Source organism: Centruroides vittatus, unplaced genomic scaffold (assembly GCF_030686945.1).
Source record: "Centruroides vittatus isolate TY-2023 unplaced genomic scaffold, ASM3068694v2 contig_1158, whole genome shotgun sequence".
In the NCBI taxonomy this organism is placed as follows: Eukaryota; Metazoa; Arthropoda; class Arachnida; order Scorpiones; family Buthidae; genus Centruroides; species Centruroides vittatus.
Genome location: NW_027120744.1, coordinates 836,565 through 861,450, shown reverse-complemented (window position 1 = coordinate 861,450; position 24,886 = coordinate 836,565). Strand labels below are relative to the sequence as shown.

General features: G+C 31.3%; 1 protein-coding gene and 1 non-coding gene across 2 annotated transcripts; both read right to left on the bottom strand.

Moving 5' to 3' along the window:
- Positions 1–891: 891 nt before the first annotated feature.
- LOC136979749 (uncharacterized) lies at positions 892–14,555 on the bottom strand. The gene is made up of 3 exons (XM_067275775.1): positions 14,536–14,555; positions 2,458–2,612; positions 892–1,726 (listed from the first exon to the last, which is right to left on the bottom strand). Exons 2-3 carry the CDS (start codon positions 2,607–2,609, stop codon positions 928–930), a joined length of 951 nt encoding a protein of 316 aa, XP_067131876.1. The 5' UTR covers positions 2,610–2,612; positions 14,536–14,555; the 3' UTR covers positions 892–927.
- Positions 14,556–22,794: 8,239 nt separating this feature from the next.
- TRNAI-AAU (transfer RNA isoleucine (anticodon AAU)) lies at positions 22,795–22,867 on the bottom strand. Its single transcript has one exon. It is a non-coding gene; the product is annotated as a tRNA-Ile (tRNA).
- Positions 22,868–24,886: the final 2,019 nt, after the last annotated feature.

Here is a 24,886-nt window from a genome sequence, read left to right as displayed (position 1 = left end):
TTAGTTAGTAAAAGTGAAAAAAAGCCAACTTGCATCGCCTAATAAACGAGGAATAATCATAAATTAATTATAAAAGTGATAAATAAAAATTATATGATAAGAATAAAGAATAATTAAAATAATAAAAAATTAATTAGACATTACTTTTAAAAACAATATTATAACAAAAAAAACAAAAATATAAATATACAAATAAATAACGATATGATAGGATTTAATAAACACTGCGCGACAACTTAAACGCGATAAAGTTATTGCGACACTTGCTATCGGCAACGGCGACAAATTAAACGGTCTTTTTTTACCCCCATCATGAGTCGCATGGGTCTGACAGACCCAAAGTATTTTTTTTCTCAAAAATGAGCGTTGCTATTCAAAAAAATTTAACAGCATGGTAATCGGGTTAGAAAGTTGGAAGAATATTAATTTTTTCAGATTTTTTGGAAAATATTCAATATTAAAAAATTTTAACTAAAGTTCGCGCCGGGTCTGTAAGACCCGTGCGACTCACGGAGGGTTAAATTTGTAAAATAAAAAAGTTTAAAAATGATTATATACAAAGCTACTAACGTTGAATTTGTTTAAATATTTATGTTTAATATTTTAACTGCAGCATTTTGACATTATTTACAATTTTATCTACTGATATTGGATTATTATTAATTCATTATATTCCAATTTAAAAAATAAGTATGCCTTTTATTGCTATAAAATTTAATAATAAACGATAAGTAATGAATAAGAAAAGTAAATGTTTATATAACAAATGAGATGTGTATATACTAGATGACATTTATGTAAATAAAAAGACATTAATTTCGTAATTTACAACTTATTTACATTCTAATGAATTTTTGAATGTATCGAGTTGATAAACTAATATAAGCTTACTTTAGGAAAACGTAAAATAAATTTTTAATAATCAATTCATTCATTTTTAGTCAATTTTTCCAAAACTCTTTCAAACACAATCAAATTAATTTTGTTTACGATTTTTCGTAGAAACCAATTTTTTAAGAGAACACCAAATAGTAAGTTATAAAACCAATAGCATATAATATCATACAAGCCCAATGAAAAATCAACTGGTAGTTCGAGAATTTCGAACCAATATCTTCTTAATCCTAACCAACTCATTAAAGGAATCTCTGTTCTTAATGCTGTAACAATATCTTTACTCATAGCCATTCCTTCTTCATTTGGTTTCAATAGTCTCCATTTTATATCCTCATGGATTATTTTTCTATATAGTTGAAATGATTCTTCATAGTTTCCATCACATATATTAAATCGATCGTCCATGCCTAATAAATATCCGATGCATCTCCATAAATGAATCAGACATTCTGATTCTTCTTTACTGCAATATAAACCAATCTTTTCGGGATATGCAATCATCCACCCAACGAATGCAAATTGAGTTGCTGCCATTCCGCTTTGCGAGAAAAATAAAGCGTCTTTTAGTTTAGGTTTATCGTAGGACGGAGAATCCAGAGCTTTTGCAACTTCTTTATGCATCTGTCTTACAGTAATTAACGATTTGTGAGCAGAATTCTTTGGATTCCAAATATCTCCAACATACCAGCTAATTACATGCTTGCAAGTGATGATATAACGATGTAACAAAGCTGGAATAGTGCCCGACTTCCCAGTATAGAGAAACGGTTCTATTGTTGGCGTATACATAAATATAAGAATTAAGCCACAAAGATGTGCCATGCAAATACTGAAAAAATAAGAAAAGGAAGCCTTAGATATTAATACATCGTTAAAATTTTGTAAATCAATATTAAATCTTATCAAACTTTTTAAATATTTAATAAAATTTAATATAATCGTTACTTTTATAAATAATATCGATGATTAAAAAATCGAAATTAACTTATTAGGATTAATATTAGTCTAGTATTAATTTATAATGGTTTAGATATTTAAATATACTTAATGATTAATTGTTATTAAATCTATTTAAATGAGAGTTGTATTTATCAATGGTTGAAGTTCACATATAATATTAAATTATCATTTTACTTTGTTTCTTAATTTTCCGTTCTACAGTAAATACCAATAGAAATTTTCGGAAAACAAGGTCGGAATTGAACCTGGATCTTTCTATAATAGTCTATTAATGTATGACACTAGTTATATTTATTTCTTAAGTATTTCTAGCAGTAAATGTGTATTAAACGTTCATCTTTTCGTAAAGGTAATGCGCTTATTACGACATATTTTGCACTATTTGTTTACAGCTTATCTAAGAGAATATGTCGTCTTTTATGTTATTCTTATCTTGTCTATATCATTATCATGCTTGTTAATGCTGATTACATGAAATTATTTTTCCACTTCCTAGAGGCATTTATTTTATATCACATTCTTATTTCTATTAAATTAAATTTTCCGGAATATAAATATGAATTTTTAAAACATTCTTAAAATATAATATTTTATACGTACCTACAAAAATTATTCAAAAAGATATTACGAACACGTTCAAATTTCTTCTGATCAAACCATTCCGGTTTTATTTTCATTGAATTTCCGTTATCAGCAGGCACCATTCTACCGATATGTACTTCTTTTAAAAAACTTTTTAATTTGTTCTCCATTCTCTTTATGAAAGATAATACAAATGAGGTACAATTAGAAATAAAAATGATACATTCAAATTTTAAATAAACTTAATATTTCCAAAATAATCGAACATAATTGAAATAATATATTATATCATTAAAAACTTATATTAATAAACATAAAACCCTAAAACAGTGTAAAAAAGAACATTTGTGATAAATAATTTAAATTTAATTTGGTTTGCTTACAGTTGCTTACTACGTGGAAGTAACTTTCATTACAGAAATAAAATTTATTAACTGAAAAAAAAGACAGTAAAACAAATTGAAAACTAAAAACATTGGCATGTATTAATCTTCAAGAAATAAACATCTTTCATATTTTACAAGTTATATTATATACAGGTACTTCTCACTTTACGACCTATCTGCTTAACGACCACTCGCACTTACGACCTGCCATTCGGGGAATCCCCATTCTCAGCTTGAGTGGCGAAAGGTGACATGCGCACTAAGCGTACTATAATTGTTTTTTAGTACTATAATAGGCTAATAGCGTACTATAATAGTCCTTTTATGAATAAATTTGAAGTTTGTTGCATAATTTGTATAATTTTACAACGATCTATATTCCCGGCGCAAGCTCCTCGCTTATCGACCAATTCGCTTAACGACGTAGTCGTCGGAACGGAACTTGGTCGTAAAGTGAGGAGTACCTGTATATATAAACATATATAAAATATAACTTAGAAAATCAATGTAAAATGTGTTATATATATATATATATATATAACATAGGCCTACAACATATAAAACATACAGGCTTATATGTTATAGGAACTGTTGTTAATATCAGAAATGATGCCAATGACCGGACCATAACGTTATCGTTTAAAAATATTGGAAAATAACGCTTTATAGTCCGATCAATAACGTTATTGCACTACAGAGATGGGTAATGTTGATTCTAACAACAGCAGTTGGACATTATCTTTATCTCCCAATCTTCTGTATGACTATAGTTATTTCTTATTTTCTACTCCCCTAAACCCTCTAGATTAAAGAATAGGAATACAGGTATCATTCGTATTATGTGAATGAAAACTTTTCGAAAGTAACGTGATGAACTTTACCGGATTGCGCCTATAACAGATGTGGATCGTGCAGGAGGTTGTCAAGAAATTTATTAACAGTAGTTACGAACGTTAAAGACAACTACGAATTTTGTAAGTTTACGCAAGAGTGGTTAGAAAAACCCGCCGCTATTTTTGACATATTGTGTTCTTGTTGACATGTTGAGATGCTCAATATAGGACAAATCGGCAACAAAAAAGGGGGTTTAGTAAAAGAAAGTTAGGTATATTTATAAGAAAATTATGATTTATTTCAGATAAATTTAGGTGAAAATTAAGTATAATTTAATATAACGCTATACAATTTAGGTAATCATTATTACTAATTTGAATATAATGCCTTATATATAGATATATATTGTTTGTTCATTTTGTCTGAACTTTTTTTTATTATTCTTCGTATATTTTAATAGTTGTGTCGTACATCATTCTTTCCTTTTCAAATAACTGTTTTATGCTGCAACTGCTTTTACAATTGACTCTTATAAGCAGTTCTGCTTTGATAAGTTCAACGAAATCCAATGTCGATTTTAGTGCTTCCAGCCTGGACCAAAAATGGAAGTTTGCACTAAAATCGAACTTTTCATTGTTGGAAGAAAATACTGTTGTCAACAAAAATTTTTATTGTGTTCACAAAATTCTATATGTATATTTAAAAATTACTTGAATATTCTTTCTCTTTTGAATTTTTTTAAAATGACTTAATTTTTGAACATAAATTTTTTTTTTTTATTTACAAATGTAAAATAGGATATGTAGGACATCCATCATAACTGTAGGACTGTCCTTCTAAAAGTAGGACGCGTGGAAACCTTAGTTCATGTGTTTTTTTATAATTATTTTATTTAAAAGTAGTAAAAATTAAAAAACAAACTATTTTTTATTCAGGCACTCCTATTAGTATTCTAAAACAATAATATTCACATTCTCAGTTTTCCCTTGTCAAGAAAAACTGTTAAATAACTTATTAAAGTCGTCAGCGGATAAAGAAATAAGTTTGAAGGAAGCAACATCATCTATTCTTCATCATCAGTTAAAAGAAGCATCATCATCAGCAATACTATTGCAAAACAAAATGCTAAACTATCAAATGCAACTGTCACTTTGCTAATAAACTGCGCAATTCAAACTACAATGCTAGTTTGGGTTGCAACAATAAATAAATAAAAATGTTGAAAATAAATATTTTTTAAAGTTAACTTAGTGTTGCATAATCTTGAGTAACAACAGTGCTTAATACCGTTAGCCAATAACGAGAATGCCCGGAAAATTGGCATAATACGGTAAATATCCTCCGAATAAAACTGGAAATTTACATTAACGGCCGGTCAATAATGTTTTTGCCGTACAATATTGAGAGAAACATTATAGACCAGCTATTAACGTTAATGATTTGTTAATATCATTGACCGTAAAATATATATAATATCACTCAAGGTAAGGCTCACAAATGAAATTAATGGCATTATATATATTAAATAGCCTATATAAAAAGAGAATATAATTATAATAGCCGGGAGAGAGCTGAGGTCAAATTAATTTTACAAAATTAAAGTATAAAATATTTTTATTTTTATAAATGACTTTGATATTTAGTAATCTCTAATACAATATACTGCAATACTACGATTTTCTCACCAACATGTTACGAGATAAATAGTAAGTAGGCCAACTTCTGATTTAATAGACACTAGAAATATTCTCATTAGGTTAAGTCATCTTAATGTCTGTAAAAGTAGAGATTTTAGTAGATTTTCACTGGTACCTGTAAACCCAATTAATGTTCTCTTCGATATTTTTATACTGTATTCTAAAGTTTAAATCGATATTGGAAATCAGTTTTAAACGTGTAATCGACATTGTTTGGTGTTTTGTATGTATTATTAACAAAACAAAATAGTGAGTTATGCAAAAGTATTTAATCAAAAAATTTGGAATCTCATAATTTGCACAATAATTAATAATTGATGCATTTTATAAAATAAAAGCTTTTCTTTTTACTTGTCGGTGCATTGTACTAAAAATGAATAATCTGTATAAACAGGAATGATTACGACTGAAATTTAGAACATAGATCCGATAAAATCTATTTTTTAGCATCATTATATATATAGCATCATCATTGTTATTGGTAAATTTAATATTAAACGATTAAAGAACTATTTTAAATTTAAAAAATTATTTAAAAGATACAATTTTCAAAGTGGTGAAAATTTTCATTATCGTCGCCAAGACAGATGCTATTTTTGTAATTTTATTATCTTTGCTTGAAACTGTTAGCTAATTTCAAGCAAAGATTAAAATATCAATAGCATTTGCAACTTTAATTGCAAACTAAAATAAAAAATACTTTAATATATCAGTTTTCAACTATTGTATAACTTGCTATTTCTTTGGTCAAGAGATCTATTCTATATTTAGAAACTCGACCCTTATATGAAGTGATCCATAATTTTTAAAACATCCAAAACATTTTTCTTTTTATATTTCAATACACGCAATAAGAAACAAGTAAAATTATAGAATTTCAAAATTAATTATGAAAGTAATTAATATATCTTTATTTACTATTTTGAAATAGCCTTATAAACGAAAAATAAAGTGTAAATTAAAATATACAATAATGAACAAACTTTTAAACTTGTTAAGAATAAATAAAGTTGCTATAAAGTATTATCACTTCGATATATCAATATTTAACCATTTGCCAAATGTTAGTATTTATTTTCTGAAATGTATACTCAAACAATCGAAAACAGGAAGATTTATTTGCTGCATAAGAAATAAATATTGAAAGGTATTGCTTAATATTGCCTTATTGCTTAAGCATAAAATTGGGTGTTTTTCTTAGCAAAGAGCACAAGCATTTCTCAACTCGGGAATTTTCATATTTAGGAAAATTTCTCTCCACACAAATTGTACAATAATTTTAACACGAAAAAATTATTGTAAACGAATAAAATTAGCAGTCTCGAAATGACAAGAATACATAAAATGCAAAATATATTAAATGTCAGCAAATATCTTAACGAACATAATCACTAATATTTAGATTTCCTACTGAATTATGATAAAAGATTTTATTTATTCTATTTAAGAAAAAGGGCGTAATAGATAAATGGTTTTGTGCGAAAGAAATATTCAAATACAGTACAAATAACCAATACAGTAGAGCGTCGATAAGTGGAACGTCGGTAAGTGGAATGGCCGGAAAGTGGAACGATTTTCAGTCGGACTGTGTCGTGCTGAATCGAATGTTTTTGATACTAAATTTACTTCTAAAGTATAATTTTCATGTTTTTTATATTCTTTAATATATTTATTTTGTTTGTACAAAATGCAGAAATAATTTTTAACGATACGATAGCCTCGATGATTATTATAAAAATTTTCGTTAGGCTTAAAATCGACGAAAATTCAACACGAAGCGATACGCAACGGAGAAAAATTTGAACATCGGACAGGTTAATGTATTTTTTCGTACAAAGTCGGAAACTGGAACAAATCATTAACTGGAAGGACCCCAGTCCCCAATTGGTTCCACTTATCGACGCTCTACTGTATTTACATAATACAGTACATTCTCGATAATCCGAACTAATGTAATTTTTGATTCCATATTCGAACTTTCGGAATCGGCCAGATGGTTACGCATGCAAATTCGAGTCCAATCCATATCCTACTGTATAATTTATAATGAACAGTATGGATCTGCTTTGGTTCCCCATTCCTTGTTCTTATTAATCAAACTAATTGTGCATCAAACTCACCTGTAATGAGTCTAATTATGTTAGATCGTATAGACTTAAAATAATGCCGAATAAAGTAGTTTTCAATGGCTGAGTGGATAAAACTATTGAACACTGGTATTGACCTCAGGTTTGCGTCTGATCAAGGAGAGAACTGCATGTGGCTAGCCCAGTAACATGGAGTTTTCCAGGTTTTCTTCACGTATCTACCACCTAAATAGAGACCAGTTCCCATAGACGGTTCTTTTGGGAATGGAATGAGGTAGTGCAACATTTGGACGATCTGTCATAGGGCCATTCCTTGGCTGATCGCCTAAGTGTTACGTTAGTTTGTTTCATCTATCTATTTGAGTAAAAATATAATTTAATTCTGAAATTTAAAAAAAAAATTGTGTTTAAAACAAAGGTAATTTCATGACAACCTAGTTAGATGTTTTGAATATTAATCAAAATTTTCGGTAAGTGTCAGAATCTGATATCAAGGCTCATTAAAAAACTGTGCAATTCAAATTATAATTAAAGGTAGCATCGCGTTCTTCAACAGTTTCACAATTCTTCAAATGTGTACAAAGTTCTATGAAAAAATCAAAAACAATAAATTTTTTTAAAAAAGTACTGTATTCTTAAAAATGTCATCGGTTTGTAATACAGGATGTTTCAAAACTGTCTTTGTAGGAGAATAAAAATTTATTCAAAAGACTTGGACAATATTTTAAAATGCTAAAATAAGCCACATACACAAATTTCATTTACATAAACTTTTGCACTGAAAACTCCCACCTCAGTGTGATCAACTGATTCCCAGAGCGATGGATTGATCAGTGTACACCAATAGCATGACCACCACGTTCCCCGGATACGGATTTAACACATTTAGATTTTTTCTTGTGGAGATTTGTTACAGATTGAGTTACGTATTATACTTACCTGCAAACTTGGAAAACTCCGAATTCAAATACTGTTTTCGAAAACTTCAAGAATTTTTAATGGGGAGTACGTTTCGGATATGTCGGGTTTTGTCATCATCTGGTGGCCCCATTTTGGGTCTGAGTGAACCCACAATGGAGTGGGAACAGGTTCTCTTAATGCCCACAAGGCAGAAAGAGCCAGAAAAGAAGAGAAAAGAAGTAGAAAGTATAGTTTGTAGAGTCGGCGTGATAGACGCGGTGGGTTAACTTTTGCTTGCAATTCTAAGAAATCTGGGATCGAGTCCGGGCTACGATCTCTTGGATTTTCCACGAGTGCTGGAGGTTTCCAAAACTTCAACCGAGGATGAGGCTATCGGGATTCTGCGCTATGTGGCCGCCGTAAACTCGATTGAAGAGGTTGCAACTGGTTTCTCGAATCTTCATATAGGCGGGATACCGGTTACGTCCAGCATCTAGCGGACAATTACATGTCACATCAAAGTACGCAACATTTAACGAACAAGTAAACATTTAGAGAATTCTTATCTTAAAATAAAATTAGCACTTTAGTAGATGAACTTTATCATATAATAAACATTCTATATTATTTCCAATTCTAAGAACTGAAAGTAATATCCTTCTTTTATATTATTCGTGTTCTTTACTTTTATTTTGTCTTTCGGTAACAAGGCTATGCACATGGTTATGACCGGGATTTGGGGTTTAACCCCTCCCATTTGGCAATTCAAACAAAACAGTTTTTAATATCAATAAAACAGTACATTATATATAACTTATATTTATTTTTACCCGTTCTGTTCTTCTTTAATATACTGTTTCGTCATACGCTCTACGAAGTATACCTATACGGTAAAAAATTATAAATTCCGTTCTTAAAAACGATATGTTGTTTTGATGCTAAATGATCACCGAACAGGCCAGTACACGGGATTTTCGGTGATCATTTAGTATTTGCAAAAGCTGGAATAAAGGCAACTTAAATTTCTAGTGACAAGTTTTTTACTGTTCTCATTTTTTTAGCACGCGGCTCGTTTTTAGAGCATGAGATTATTTTTTTACATACAAACTGATGTAATAAATAAATGCAACAGATAAGTCAAATATGACGTTGAATAGTTTTTCATTATGAAACAACTTATAACTAGTTAAAATGATTTATTTTAAAAGATATGAGAGTATCAATTTACATTACAGTTATATTGCACAGAATATTTCTTGATATATTGCAAAGAAAATGTTAATGATTATATTTTTAATAAATTCATAAAAAAAACACGTTCATTGACGTTACTCTTAACAGATCAATATCAATCAAGCTTCCAATAATCCTATTCTTTTTTCAATTTTTTAAAATAAAAGGAAACAAAAACTTAACGTTAAAAATGAATGAGAATGAAATGAGAATATTTAAAAGAGTGATGCGAATATCATAGAAAAATGTATTTTTGAATTTTGTAGATATTATAACTAGTTATTATTTTATTATTTTTTTCATTCATTCAATTTTTTCAATGCAAATTTATGAATTTGTTCTATTAAGAAAATTATAACAAAATCATAAAGTTACTTTTACTTCTAACCTATGAATTTTTTATTACTATTTTAGTGGTCTTTTCGAAAGCTGAGATTAGAAATTTTTTGAAAAACTTTTAAAAACTTTGTTTTGAATTAGGAATTTTATTTTGTAATTTGTGATTTTAATCTTATTAATTAAATGCAAATATGATGCATTTAATAGAAACTACGCGAAGAATTTAAAGAATTTTCAATACAGCATGTAATATGAGTATGAAGGTGTATGAATATTGATTTCACTCATCTAATAATACTTTAGTCGCGGTGTTTAAATTCTGAAAAAGTCATTATTTTAGATTTTCTATTCTTTTGAGTGCCGTCTTTCAAGATTTAACACTATTATAATAAAAATCAACCTTTTTTGTGCTTGGATATAAAGATAAAAGGATAGAAATTTTATAAAGATTCAGAGTTCATTTCAAACATGGAGTGTAATCAGGGGCGGATCTAAGTTTTTCGGGGCTTAGGGTTCACTGAAGTCTAATGAGGCACATTTTTTCTTAGATTAAGAATCTTTAAATTGGGATTTAAAATTTATTTTTAACAACATCAAAATCAGAGTTGAAATATATTTATTTATGAAATGGTGTTGAATGACAAACTTTATATCTTATCATAAAAAACATAAGAAATAAAGAAATTTACATTGATTAATTACTGATCAATTACGTTACATTTATTACAATAAAAAATAATACTATAAATTATCATTATATTATATCATTAACTATTTTTTACTATACGATAAGTGCTCATTGTTAATGAAAAAGTATTAAAAATTTATGATGATAATTCAATTTTTGTGGTCCCTTCACCCTTCACACTTGGGGACCCAGGGCTCAAGCTCTATTAGTCCCTATGTAGATCCGCCCTTGAGTGTAATAAAACACGTAAACCTGAAGATAAATTACTCTTGGAGCTATGCAATGATGATGATAATTTAAAAAAGTAAAGTTTGCGAATTTACATTAGATTTTTGAATAGTTATTTTTATAGCATTTATTTATTATTTTTGCTTTCTTGAATTTTCTATAAATATCTTCTTCTATAAATACGGAAAATATTTGATTTTTAATATCTATCAGCATAATATCTCTCGGAAAACTATAATCCCAACTACTGTATTCGGATCTCGGTCTTTTCGTGAAAAAAATAATTTGAATTTTCCATTTCAATTTTATAATATGAAAAGTAAAAATTGAAGCGTATTTTAGCATTCAGTAATATATTAAAATCTGCAATTATTATTCTGCACACTGAAAATGAATTCGTGTTTTTTAAACAATAAATTTATTAAGAATTCTTTTGATAAAATTTAAAACAGTTGCACTTATTAATTAATGTATAATCTAAATAATACGTTCTACTACTTTAGTTCTACAATTTATTATTATAATTATGTAGTAGAAAAGTGCTATGTAGTTCTATATATAACTAGTCCAATAACATATAATAACGTAATGGTTATTTCATTAGATAGAAAAAAATATTTAAAATTATTATCATTTGCGTTTGATTTCAAATGCTAAGTAGAAAGAAGATGCACGAACTGAACAAATAAGCGTCAGTTTGTTGTTTGCATGCGGCAACGCGACTCGTAGGCAATCTGACGAGGAGGATGTTTGCATGCGTAGGGGAGACTTTCAATAAGAAACTGGCCTCTGTTTAGGTGTTACAAATATGAAGAAAATTCAGAAAATCCACACGGCCAGCCCATTGACGAAACGCTAAACCACAACCAACTATTAGTGTTCAGTGGTTTTGTTAAAACCACTGAACACTAATAGTTGGCAATAAGCAACACTGGTGGGCAATAAGCGACTGAAAATAGAGTATAATCCAGGTATCGGTATACAGTATAATTGGCTTGTCTGCGAATTATAAAGTTATACAATGCTTAATGACAATTTATTTACATTCTACGAAAACCAAAGCATAACAGTACTCTTCATTATATTGGTGCTAAAATTTAGTGTAAAAGTCTAATAATCAATCAAATTATTTTTATGGAGCATTGCAAAATGTAATTTTTGAATTAAGTACGTTATTTAATCGTAACATCATATTACATCAATATTAATTGTAATCGTGTGTAAAGGTTGTCTCTTAACAGAGTAAGGTCAAAAGTCACATGGCCTTGTAAATTACCACCACCTGCATTATTTGTTTGTAAACAGGAGGGAGAACAAAGGGAGCGTCGCTCTGTTTATTGGCCTCACGGGTGGTCAGGCGAAGGACCGTTTGCCATATGTTAAACTATTAGAGAAAAAAAAACATAAGAAAATGTAAACAAAAGCGGACGCGATTGTGAGCTTGACTCGGCGGTCCTCCACCGACGTCCTGGAAAGTTTCAGATGAAAGGAAGGATTGTGATTGGTTGAAAGTTTCCGCCAAATAAGTTTATAAATAACGGGACGACGGAGAGAGGAGGAGAGCAGGGCAAGAAACTGGACGTGGGAGGCTCTAACACTTGGACAACCCGCAGAGCTTAGAGAGAGTGTCTCTCTTCTTAGAGAATTCTCTGGAACGGGTAGTGTAGAGACGGGAACGGACCACGCAGTTTAGCCGACTCCATCAGGCGACTAGGCCTCTCCAAAATTTAGTAATCCCGGAAGAGGACAACCTGTTGTTTAATGTACCTCGTGTCATCATCCTGAGCATACTATATTTCTAACTTGTGTAATCTATATTCTGAATTTGTAAGTAAACTGTAAATAGTGTATAATTCGAGTGTGGAGGTGTGCTTTTCTACGAATCAACATAAGAACATTTCTCGAGTCAAATAATCAACTCGAGTCGGATATTCGTAAGGATCTTCACTGACGCTGTAGTCAACTGGAACAGCTTAGTAGATCTTCACTTCGTGTATATTATTAAGGGGACCGTCCATTAATTACGTATACAATTTTTGAGCCACTTTTGACCCCTTCTCTCCCTGTTTTGTACAACGATTTAGTTTTTGCCAAACCCCTCCCCTTTAATTACGTGTACAATAGGGATATTGAAGAAGTGACTAAAAAGTTCTGCCCATATCAATATTTTCAAACTGATAGTTTATTTATGTGACTAGTAAGTAGACTTATAAAAACAAATTCGTATGCCACTAATATCACTAAAACTGCCCACGTTAAGCGATGCTCCAATTACTTCCCTCTCCAATGTGTACAATGGTGTACATTTCGTAACTCCCTTCTTCCCTTAAACCTTACAGGTAATTAATGATGACTGCTTGATAATATACACGATTACAATGAGTGAAATCTTCTGAATGAATTTGCTGTCATTAAGTCCCGTGGAACAGCAACAATAGTTTATATTTACTTACAGAAAAATATAAACTTTTGTACTTTAATAACTACAAAAGTTTATATTATGATATTTTACGTTTGTCGCAAATATAAATGAATTATTTTACTATTGATTTTAGAAAACTGTAGGCCTAATATCGTTATTGACTGTTATATTCATTAAAATAAAATCGAAAAATAAATGTATTGCAATAAAATTATTTTTTAAATATTAATTTTCTTAAACAATAATTGGACTGCAATTTTCAAATTGCAGATCTATACATGTCCACTGTCTGTCTGTCGTCGTCGTCGTCGTCGTCGTCCTGTCCGTTAGTCTCAAACGAAGACTAATTAAATAAGTGAAAATCGAGACCAGATATGAAAAGTTTAGTTCTTTATAGTACTCAATATAAGAAAAGGACAGAAAGAGTTATTTTAACCCATCCTTTGAGTGACTTGAATTGTTTTTAATATTAATATGAAGAAAGAAAACATAACTACTGAATCTATCATTAATCCAAAAAATATGATCGATCATACATTTACATTGGCCTTTCTGTATTGTAATAACAAAACTAAGCTATCTAATTTTCAAAACCAACTGTAATCTATACTGAATCAGCCAGCATAATGAAAGATAGAAAACGACGTTCTGTCTCCAAATATTTATTACACGATAAAACTTTTAGAATTCTATAATTCTTCGGCAGCTATATAAACACTGTTCTGCGCTAAATACTTTTCATTAACTTTGAATTATTTATTTAAAACGTTGTACGGTACTTTATAAATATTTGAACCTACATAACGTCACACGTGTTGATACGAGATTCGGACTCGATTCTTCGCGCAACAAAAGAATCTTAACGTTATTTATTTACCGCGCTGTTAAAGAAATAAATGCATAATATTAACTTATACGTGATTGAATCATAATAGCTTATAATGATTGAAATTAAATCGACAAGAATAATAAGCCTAGTTTATTTATTTGAATTATATACCTATATAATTTATAAAGCTATATTATAAAGTTATAGTATAAAGCTAATTTACCTAAATTAGCTTTAACAATTCTGATATTTGATTAAAACTTTAAATTCTTTTATTTTATAATTAGAAATTCTTAATTGAATTTCTTATAAACTCAACAGGTGTTTAGTCAAAAAATATGCTAAACCGAACGATGAAATGATACTTTTTTAGTAGGTTAAATGAAAGCGTCGTACTAAATAATATATTATTTAAAACGTGATAATATATAAAGAAATAAATAGAATACATACTTATTGCTTTGGAACGAATCTGAATGAATTTCTTTCCTTCGCTAGTAAAAGTATTATAAAACAAGTCAATGTAGATGTATTCTTCATTTTCTATTGGGTGTTTCGAAATTTTTTCTTCGTCACACTTTCCTGTCTTATTAGTTTTTCGAAAGTTTGTGTAATATTATACAGCGATTGCGACGAATGAAAATTAAATAATGACATTCTTATAAGTTTATAAGTATTATACATACCTGGAGCTAATGATATATTATAATCTTAAACAATAATTAATAACGTAAAATTATTGTAACATTTTATGCAGCTATCGATAGAAATTAATGCTATTCAAACAATTCTTGAACTTCAATTTTATAGTGAAACGTTTTAAATATTAAATTTCCATTCAATATAAATAAATAAAACTTATCCTTTCTCTTTTTATAAATATATAAACGATGAACATATTTTTCTGTGTTAACCCAATTGAAATTATGATTCAAAAGCAAACAATTTCGCTTAAACAAATTTACTTCAAATTATTGATAATTTAAAGGATATAAATCATTGATTAATTATAGCATTACAAGGTATTTTAAGGATAATAACGATTGAAAGACAAATGTTTTCACTAAGCGTTGCGTTAAAACTAGCAAATTACCATTTCGCAACTCAACTCATGACCTCATTTATGAACTTAAAAACTCTTAGTCTACAAACTGGGTTATATCAGAATAATAATTTATTATGTAAATATTATAACTTACAAACGCTATTTTAGATATTCGATATATTTTCTATTGCTTTCATTTCATGAATATTATACTTTAGGATTTTTTGAATTTAATATTTAAAGAAAAATTTATTTTTCCTTGTACGAAATGTTGACATATTAAAGATGCAAAACATGCTAATAACGTTTACATAAATTGCTTAATTATTTTTATTAATTATTTATTTTAAAACGGAATAATGTATCTTGAATGGTTATAAATTTACAATTTTAAACTAAATAATTAGCTATTGGTTATTAGCTATTAACTAAATAATTAGGCAAGAAAAAAGTTTTAACCCTTAGTTATATAACAATATTCAAAAAATTATTGAAAAACATAAGAAAAGTTAACAAAGAATCTGCTGATTTAATTACCTTAATACTATTTATTTTGTTGTGACCTTAATTAGAAAATTTATTCGGATACCGATTTAATTATAATTAAAAACCAAATAAATAATCAAATTAAATAATTACTATAATTCTACCTTTAAAAAATATGTTATTAATTTCTACAAAATAAATCACTTTGGTATTATTTTTTCATCTCTAACTTTTCCTAGTTAACTTAATAAATTTGTATAGAAAACATTGGTTTTTATTCCGTCAGAAAACAGAGAACAGAAACCAGTTTATTACTTTGGCATAAATTCTTTTAAGCTAATTAAGATGAAAGTGTAAGTCCAACCTGCCAACACCTTTATAAAAATATTTTTCCCTCATTGAACTATTGTATAATTCATAATTTGCATAGTCCTGTATTTTAATTTTAATGAATGGATTATTAAAAATTTATCATAACCCGTTAAGTATCTATTTTACTCATTAATATAATATATAAACTAGTATTTATATATTTAAATTATTGTATAAATATCATTAAATAACTTTCGATCAACTCCATTCGATTATTTGGCAAGGTCCTCCAAGGTCCTTTCATTACATACCAAAGAATCCAAGGATTCGTAATGGGGTCACTATCGATCTCATTGATTTTAATCTTTAATAAATAAATAATATAAAAGAAGTACATATAAAGTAAATAAATATACATACATAATTAACAAATTAAAATCTTTAACAAATATAGTTTCGACAATAACTATAAATTATACCTATGAAAATAATCAATGTTTTATAATTGACAAATAAGGAAAATTTATATTTTCAAGAATTTACATAGGAAATGTATGTTTTGAAATATTATATAATTAAATGAACCCCATCATATATTATAAACAGGTTTAAGTTGAAAAAGAAAATTTCTCTCTCAGATATTTATTAATATACATTTATGCACTTTTGCAATACAGTATATGTTATTTTATATTATGAGACAACTAAACATATTACGAAAGAAAAAACAGGCGTATAAAAAACTAAAACAAGCGTAAGATTTTTAGTATTGTGTTATTTTAAATACGATTTTAGTTTATTATAAAATTTATATATTTAAAAGGTTCGGGTGTATTAATAAAATTATTTGAATTTAAAATTAATATATGTTTAAAATTCAATATTATTATATGCTAGTATATAGTATATATTTATACCTGTGCATTGTATACATTGTGTATATATGTATATACCTTGTATATAGGACACTTCATCCCTTCAGCTGATTTCATCCCCTTGAAACTCTGTGATAATAATTTAAGTTTAATGCCTAGTTATATAAGTAAACATTGCGTAATAATTAATGAAGGCGCCAGTTAATTTTAAAATATTATATTTATCATAATCAATGCAATAAAAGAACAAACGTGATTTGTCTAACAATTAAATTTCAATAATAACAACTTAATTTTTATAAAACTCAGTGCTTTTTACGTAATTTTAACTTATCACTATTTCCAGAATGCCTCAGGTAAGGCATTCCAGAATGTATTCAGGCAACAATATATAATCGATCACGAGGAAAATCACGAACTTTCTAAGTTTGTGAATTTTCCTATGATCAATTATATACAGTATTGTTTGCTTCAGAATGTTGGGCACACCAGAACATTTATATGTTTTCACTCCAGGAGTAAACCAAAAATATTGTGTATCGCAAACCATTAGAGTAATAAAAAGGCGGCATCCAAAAAACACGAAATTTACATGAAAGGTACAGTACAACATGCTGGGATATTCAAATGATTAGTGTGTGAGAGTCGGGAATTTTAGAGAAAATACTGTAGAAAATTAATAGAAAATTTGTTAAAAATTTAATATAATAATTCGAAATTTTTATCAAAGTTACACATCAAAGAGAACAAGAAACAAAATGTTTCCTTTGTTGACAGTCAGTTCCTAAGAGAGATCTTTATCTCCCATGACTAAAAGACTGACTAAACTCAAAAGACTCCCAGTCAGATGATCCTTAAGCTCCATCTCCATTGGAAGAGATTTGGAGAAATTAAGAGGTTTAAATAGGGTATGCGCCCCAAACTCGAGGCTCCTCAACAGATCTCCATAGGAAGGTTGCCATAGGCCACATAGAAGTCGGCAATACATTTAATGCGCACATAGAAGTTACGTTATCAGATTTCCTTCTCCTCATGATCCTCTCCCAATGTAACGCTACCGAAGAAAAGAAGAAGATCAAACCTAAAGTGAAGGTAGTATAATATCTAGATTGATGTAAACTCTCTCTCATGCGCATAGATTCTCTCACGCGTATAGGATTAATTAAGATTATGATAAATAGTTGATCTCTCTCCAAGGGCGTCGCCAGGGGGAGGAGCAGAGGGGCAGTTGCCCTCCCCTAGAAATTCGAAAAAAGTTATTTAAATGCTAAGTTTTAATTAAAATAATCTTCTTAGGCTTCTTGTAAGTTAAAGAAAATGTTTTATTTGAGATATTTCTTTTCCGGTACATAGTAAATGATTAAAACTTTATGAATCGTTTCTATTTTACCTACATACGATTCATATCCTCTATCAATTTACATCATCTTGCCCCCCCTTACCCATTGGCTGGCGTCGTCCTTGTCTCTCTCCGCGAGATAGGTCTTACTTGTTAGTATGTAAGATAACCTTTGTAATCCATCTACTTTGTATTTTATTTTCATTTGATTCAATTAAATTTTATTGTTATTTGTTAAATGGATTCGTCTTTGACTCATCACCAACCGACAGCCTTTCCAACTTACTCGCGACTCGAAATTCCTCGCGAACGAATGTTAGCGTGCCTAACGCTATAAGTAGGCTGGTGTCAGGAAAAACAAACTTACAGGGGATCTTTACAGACTCTCGTTTCTCATTAAGTCTAAGGAAGCCATCATTCGACGACCGCGGGCTAGTTTAACCGACTAGTTGTCGATTAAGTGGCATACGAATGCTTTCAAAACTCCGTGTCCCCGACTAGCCCTTCACAATTAGCATTTCAACGCATGTTCGCAAAGCAGGTAGGAGTTAGACCACATAGATTTCATATAAAAGGGAAGATTGTAAAGCTGGTTTCTCATACAGAAATCAATTCGCACATTGGTTGCTTGTGTAAAAGTTTTGTTATGTCTCGTGTAAAAAGAAGGAATGCCTACCAGTACGTGTCAGAGTTTGATCGTGATAGAAGCGTAGCGTACTGGGACTGCGTTTGTTGTTCTACGGTATTACTGCTCGCATTGTCGTGATCCCATGACTGTCACGACAATATGGAATTGATGGGTCCAGGAGGGTCATACAGAACGCCGTGCAGGATCTCAGCAGAAGCCCCTGATCAGTAACCCGAGAGGACAGACATATCTTCTAGTCTCTTCACTTCCTTGCGGCATCGTACAGCCACGTCACGTATCCTGAGTCAGGAACTTGGGTCATGCGACGACGTCCGCAGCACCACGGATTATCACCTTTGCTGAGGCTTCCCTTGACGCTGCAGCAGAGACAGGCACGCCTACAATGGTGCGTTCAATGACGAATATGGACGCAGGAGTGGCATCATGTCGTCTTTTCAGACGAAGTCCAGTTCTGTGTACAGCATTATGATGGCCATATCTGTGTGTGTGGAGGCACTGAGAGAAACGATCATTGCCAGTTGGCATTTATCATTGTCTTGCAGGCCCAGCACCTGGAATGGTAGTATGGGGATACCATTGGGTACACATCCTGGTTACCTCTTGTTTGTATAATAATTTGGACAGTCGCGGTTACATTTCTGATGTGTTAAGGCCCGTCGCTGTGCGCTATCTTCTAGGCCTTCGTCTAGGCTACCTTTCACCAGGACAATGCACGACTGCATGTTTCCCATGCTTTCTTGACCTTACTGAATACAGAGGGTGTTCGACCGTCGCCCTGGTCAACATATTCTCCAATTCTGTCACCAATTGAGAACGTCTGGTCAGTGGTTATCGAGAAACTGGCACACCACCACTCTCCAACCAGTACGATAGATGAACTCTGGCATAGAGTTGTAACTGCATGGACTTCTGTACCATGCAGTTACCTGCCATCCAAACTTTGTTCAACTCGTTGCCCAGTCGGATTACAACTGTTATTGCTGCCAGAGGCGGCTGCTCTGGGTACTGATTTCTGCATGCTCTGTACCTCAAAATTGTCTGTCAATTTAATCATGTCTTCCTCCCATTATACTGTATGTGCACAGTAAATATAATTCTGCTATTTGCTTTCCTTCCTGCTGTAGAATTTTTAATGGGCAGCAGTGTATCATGAGTTAGTTAGGCCGTCGAGTGGTGAGGAACAGGATTTAACAAATCCGGAAAGAACCATCCTGGAAAATGTCTGGGGTTTTTGACTTCCCAGAGTGGTAGCCAGGGGCTATCCAACCAGCTAAATTAGCCATTTTTCAATAATACGGTACATATATGTACTAGTACTTATAGCTTAGTATAGCAGGACAAAGTGAACTTATAAATTATATATCAATACGGATTAGTTTCAATGTGTCATTGTTTGAATTTCTGTTGATTTTCCACAAAGCTTATGTTTTAGATATAACATGCGTCAGGTAATTTCGGGCAGTTTATGCTAGTAATTTAAGCTTATATTATTATGTAAGCCTAAATAATACAGTATAGTGTATTCTTAATTAAATGAAAGGGAAGTAATTAAAAAGTTGTGAAATATGAAAAATTAATTATCTTTGTTTTTCTATTCGAGAATATTAATTTGTAGATGTCATTTTGACCTATGTATTGCAAGATTATTCTTTATAATATACACGAATTATTTTTAATACAGTATTTTAGATATTATTTATAGATAATGGTATTGAATGCATTAATTGGGATTCATAGTTCAACTAGAAATATATCGTGGATGTAAAATCATACGCGGCTAATTACGAAGCCGTAATTTTTAGAAAACGAGATTTGAAAATCAAACCAACCTTCGATCCACCATCAAAAATTTACTAATTTATGTAACCAAATTTTTTTTTGGAATTTTGCATATCTGCTTATAATCCCAATTAGAACGCATCGAATATAGGGATAGTAGGTATACTCCATTATTGAAAAACTTCAAAATGTATAATTAGTATGGTTTTTACATCAATTATTTAGTTTTGGTTACTTGAAATTAATTCATATAAGTTTAGTTTTAAGTTCTCTTACTTCTTTGTTTTTTCTTTTGTTTTCTCGAATTTTCTATTAACATTCCTTCGTGTGGGTGGGGTAACCCTTTCCACGACCCACGTTAACAATGGGAAGTGAAGTTTCTGAGGCTACTAGAACGATAAGAAGGTTCATTCTTGGGTCGGACTCTCGGTGAAGGTAAACGTGCGAAAGTTACGCTCCTGCTCGTCGTCTAGAAGGACAGAGGGTGACGAAGTTGGCCTACAGAAAGAGAAAGCAACCCGCTAACGTAAAGAGAGAGAGACAACGTCCCTTGTATAAGGAGAATCTTCGAAGAGATCGATACGAAAAAGATCCGCGAGAAACGATTTAGAGTGGTTCTCCACCAGAAGAGCCAATCAATTCCAAACAGAGAACCCGAGTATTCCTTATAACCTCCTGTATCATACTAAAACTTCTTGCTATTCTTCCTTTCCTTTTTAGTTTATAATTTAGTGTAAGTTAGTCGTAAGATTACAAGTCCGTCTTTTCTGATTTGTAGCGAGCGCGTTCTTTTGTTCTGTATTCGCTCGATTCCTCATCCCAGTTTTGGATATTGTATAACATTAAGAGTTGAAATCCGAAAGAATCCTGTATATTGCTAATCACGTAAAAAAATAAATTATTGTTGTTATTTCTTTTTGTGTACTGCCTCTCGTGGACTATTGTACACTGGCCTGACTATCACAGAGGGACAGCGTGGCCTGTCAAGGCTCATAATGAGCTTGCTAAAAAGGACCTTCTTAGTGCCCGCAGGCGAGAATGATTTTTCTGTTATTCGGCTGACTTAAATTTAGTTGATAATTTCTCAGATTATCTTAAAATTTATTTTAACGCATTAATATTTTACAAATCAGGTTAAAACAAATAGTAAAAGAGTGCGCAATCGCAAATCCTCGAGATTTTTCGAATACTCGTTGCCCTCCCAACCGCTGAATTCTACGCGAAGCGGAAAGAGATTGTAGTTCTGAAAAACATGTGCTCCCATGTAGTAAGGATACCTGGCTCTCACCCAGGTGGCCGGGGTTCGATTCCCGGCATAGGAACTTGCTTATGTTCTGTAAATTGTTTTGTCCGATGGAGATTATTATTACCAAAATTGAAGACAAAGTCTGCTCGAAAGGGACCACCATTTCTAAGTCCGAAACACAAGAAATAAATGGTGGTCCCTTTCGAGCAGATTTTTGTCTTCAATTTTGGTAGTTGCTTTTGTTCGTTTTTCCGTATCTTGGCGCTGCCTATTGTTATTTTTTACTCCCACTCAAACATGCAAATCCGTCTGCAAAAATTTCCACGGGTCTTCAGGTCTCGAACGTAAGTTTGTAGGATTGCTTCGAAAACGAAAAAACAACGCCCGAAAAACGGACGACTTAGAAACGCAGGAGCGAAAAAATTTCCCACGCCGGGAATGGAACCCGGGTGAAAGCCAGGTATCTTAGCCATTAGACCACGTGGGAAGTCGTTCATACCACCTGGGAAGTCGTTCATACCACCTCTGCCAACTCCGCTATAATTACACGTCATCCATCAAGCAGGAATCGACTCGGCTCGTTCCAATCTAACTCCTGCTCTATTTCATTTATCTCTTCGCTTTGGGCTAGTCGATCTGCTGCTGTCCGTCGAAAAATATTCGTAACCTCCGTTTCGAGTTCGCAACGAAACTCTCCGAGCTGCGTCGTTGTCCGCTTCTGTTATGAGTAAAGGACTCGTTGACGTGCGAACGACTACGACGAAACAAAACTCTGGTTTACTGCGAAAGTCGTACGCATTGACTGAAGCACCTGTTCTGAAGACTGCACTGCGTTGGTGCGTGTTTAAATGAATAGCCTCCAGTTCAACTGATGAGAGATTTATCGTTACGTTGAGATGCAAAAAAAAAAATAAATAAATAAAAAACAAAGTCTCTAGTGAACTCTGTTTACGACGTTCGGAATCTGCAAAATAAAACGACTGGCTCGTGTGGTGTCGAACCCACGGCCTTCGAGTTATTAGCACGACGCTCTAACCGACTGAGCTAACGAGCCGCAAATACCAGGCGATTCTTCAAGAATAAAATGGAGACCCGGACGACATTCCGTTACAATGCATGCAACCATGAAAATAGATAACCGAAAAATCTACTTTAACTTAGTATTTCCACAAAACTTTTATCTGCTCAATTTCCGAATTGAGCCGATTTCGACAAGCAGGTTTTGCTGAAAATTCAAATACATGTCGCTCGGGTCGGCAAATTGCAAATGTACCCACCGAAATCTCGCTTCCATTACTCTCCACTTGGGTGACATTTAATACGTCGCTACAACGCAATGACAGTAAATAATCGCCAGCGAAAGTCCCCGAAACGATAGCATTGCTAGCGGGATATTCAAAAGGCAAGCGTGTGTCACGGACACATCTGAACATCGATGTTTTGCTGGGTATATTCGGCGCTTTCTCCTGAGGTGACTGCGCTAAACAGCAAACATCCCGCTAGCAAACGCACCGAAATCTCACCTCGATTAGCTTTCGACTTCTGAATCGTAGGATTTCAACAATGGAATTCGAACAATAAAATTCAACAATACTATTCATTGTTGCGTCGTATTAAAATCTGAAAAATTTCTAAAACTTTTCGTAATTTTTTTTCAAATAAAAATATTTGTCAATTAATTACACTAAATTGTGTGTAAGAAACAAAAAAATATTAATATTTTATATTCATACTATGATATGAAATTAAATTATATTTTGAGATAAGAAAAACCAAATGAAAATGGTATCTTATTTATAGTGATAAATTGTTATTAATATGAACCACAAATTAAGATAAGATTTATGACACTGGTATTTATATCATAAAACATATATTTATAGTTTAAACATAAAGCTACACTCGCTAAATTAAAGATCCTTTACTCGAAAGATCGCTCAAGGGTTGTGTTGCTTTTTTTTTAATTTTTCAAATTCAAGTCAGTTTCATATCTGATCTTTCATTCAATAGATTTCCATTTATTAAATATTTTAATGCCTATTTTCTAATTTATTTCGAGGCTTTTTTTATTTTTTTCTATGCGCAAAGTATTAATATTTTATGAACTCAAAGTAGTGCTTACTAATTAAAGTTTTGTAATATTTTTTCCTGTTTTCATTTGTTAGAAAGTTGATTTTCATAAAATATGCTCAACGACCCGATGGCCGAACGGTTAGGTTAACCGCTTATGGTTCTTAAACCGGGGATGGAATCCGGACGGATCGAAAACTACGAGAGTTTTTTGGGAGGTGGTGTGGCAATACGCCATATTAATAAGTACAGTACGTATGCATAGTTTTGATAAATAAAAAGCTACCATACACTGTATGCTTTATGCGAAAACAAAATTGAATCTCAAATGCATGCAGTGTCCAGAAAATCAATTATCCAGACACTGCATACATAACATCTGCATCACGGCCCCACATCCTACTGCTCTTGAGGACCCGGGATTGAATCCGGATGGGTCGAAAAATCTCTAGGAAATTTCCGGGTGTGGTCCGTCCGGATATGTCGGGTCCTGTTCCTCACCCATTGTGGGTCTGGCCGAATTCGTAATGGGCTTGCTAAAAAAGGCCCACAGGGCAGAAAGAGTTTTAAAAAAATGTTTATAAGTTATTTTACAAGTTACTATTTTATAACTTAGACATTTTCCTTGTGATTTACTCTTTTACAACATTTATATTTGAAGTTTTTGAGATTTATTTTTAATTGAAAATTTACAAAACACTACTACCAATAATATAACTAATATTAAATGCCTATCTTTATCATTTAAAATAGATTTTGCTCAAAGAAAAAGATTTTAAAACATTTTTATTTAACTAATATATTTTCATAATTGTGCCATCGCCGTATGAATTTTTATTTTAATGTTTTACATATTGAGGCTAACGAAAACCTCCAATAAAAGGTCGACTCTGCCTTAAGACTGTTATGTTCCCAAGATGCAATAACGACGAAATGTGAAGACATATTTTTTGTATTTGAATTATTTCGTAAATTAAAAAAATTTTCTCTCTATAAAAATTTA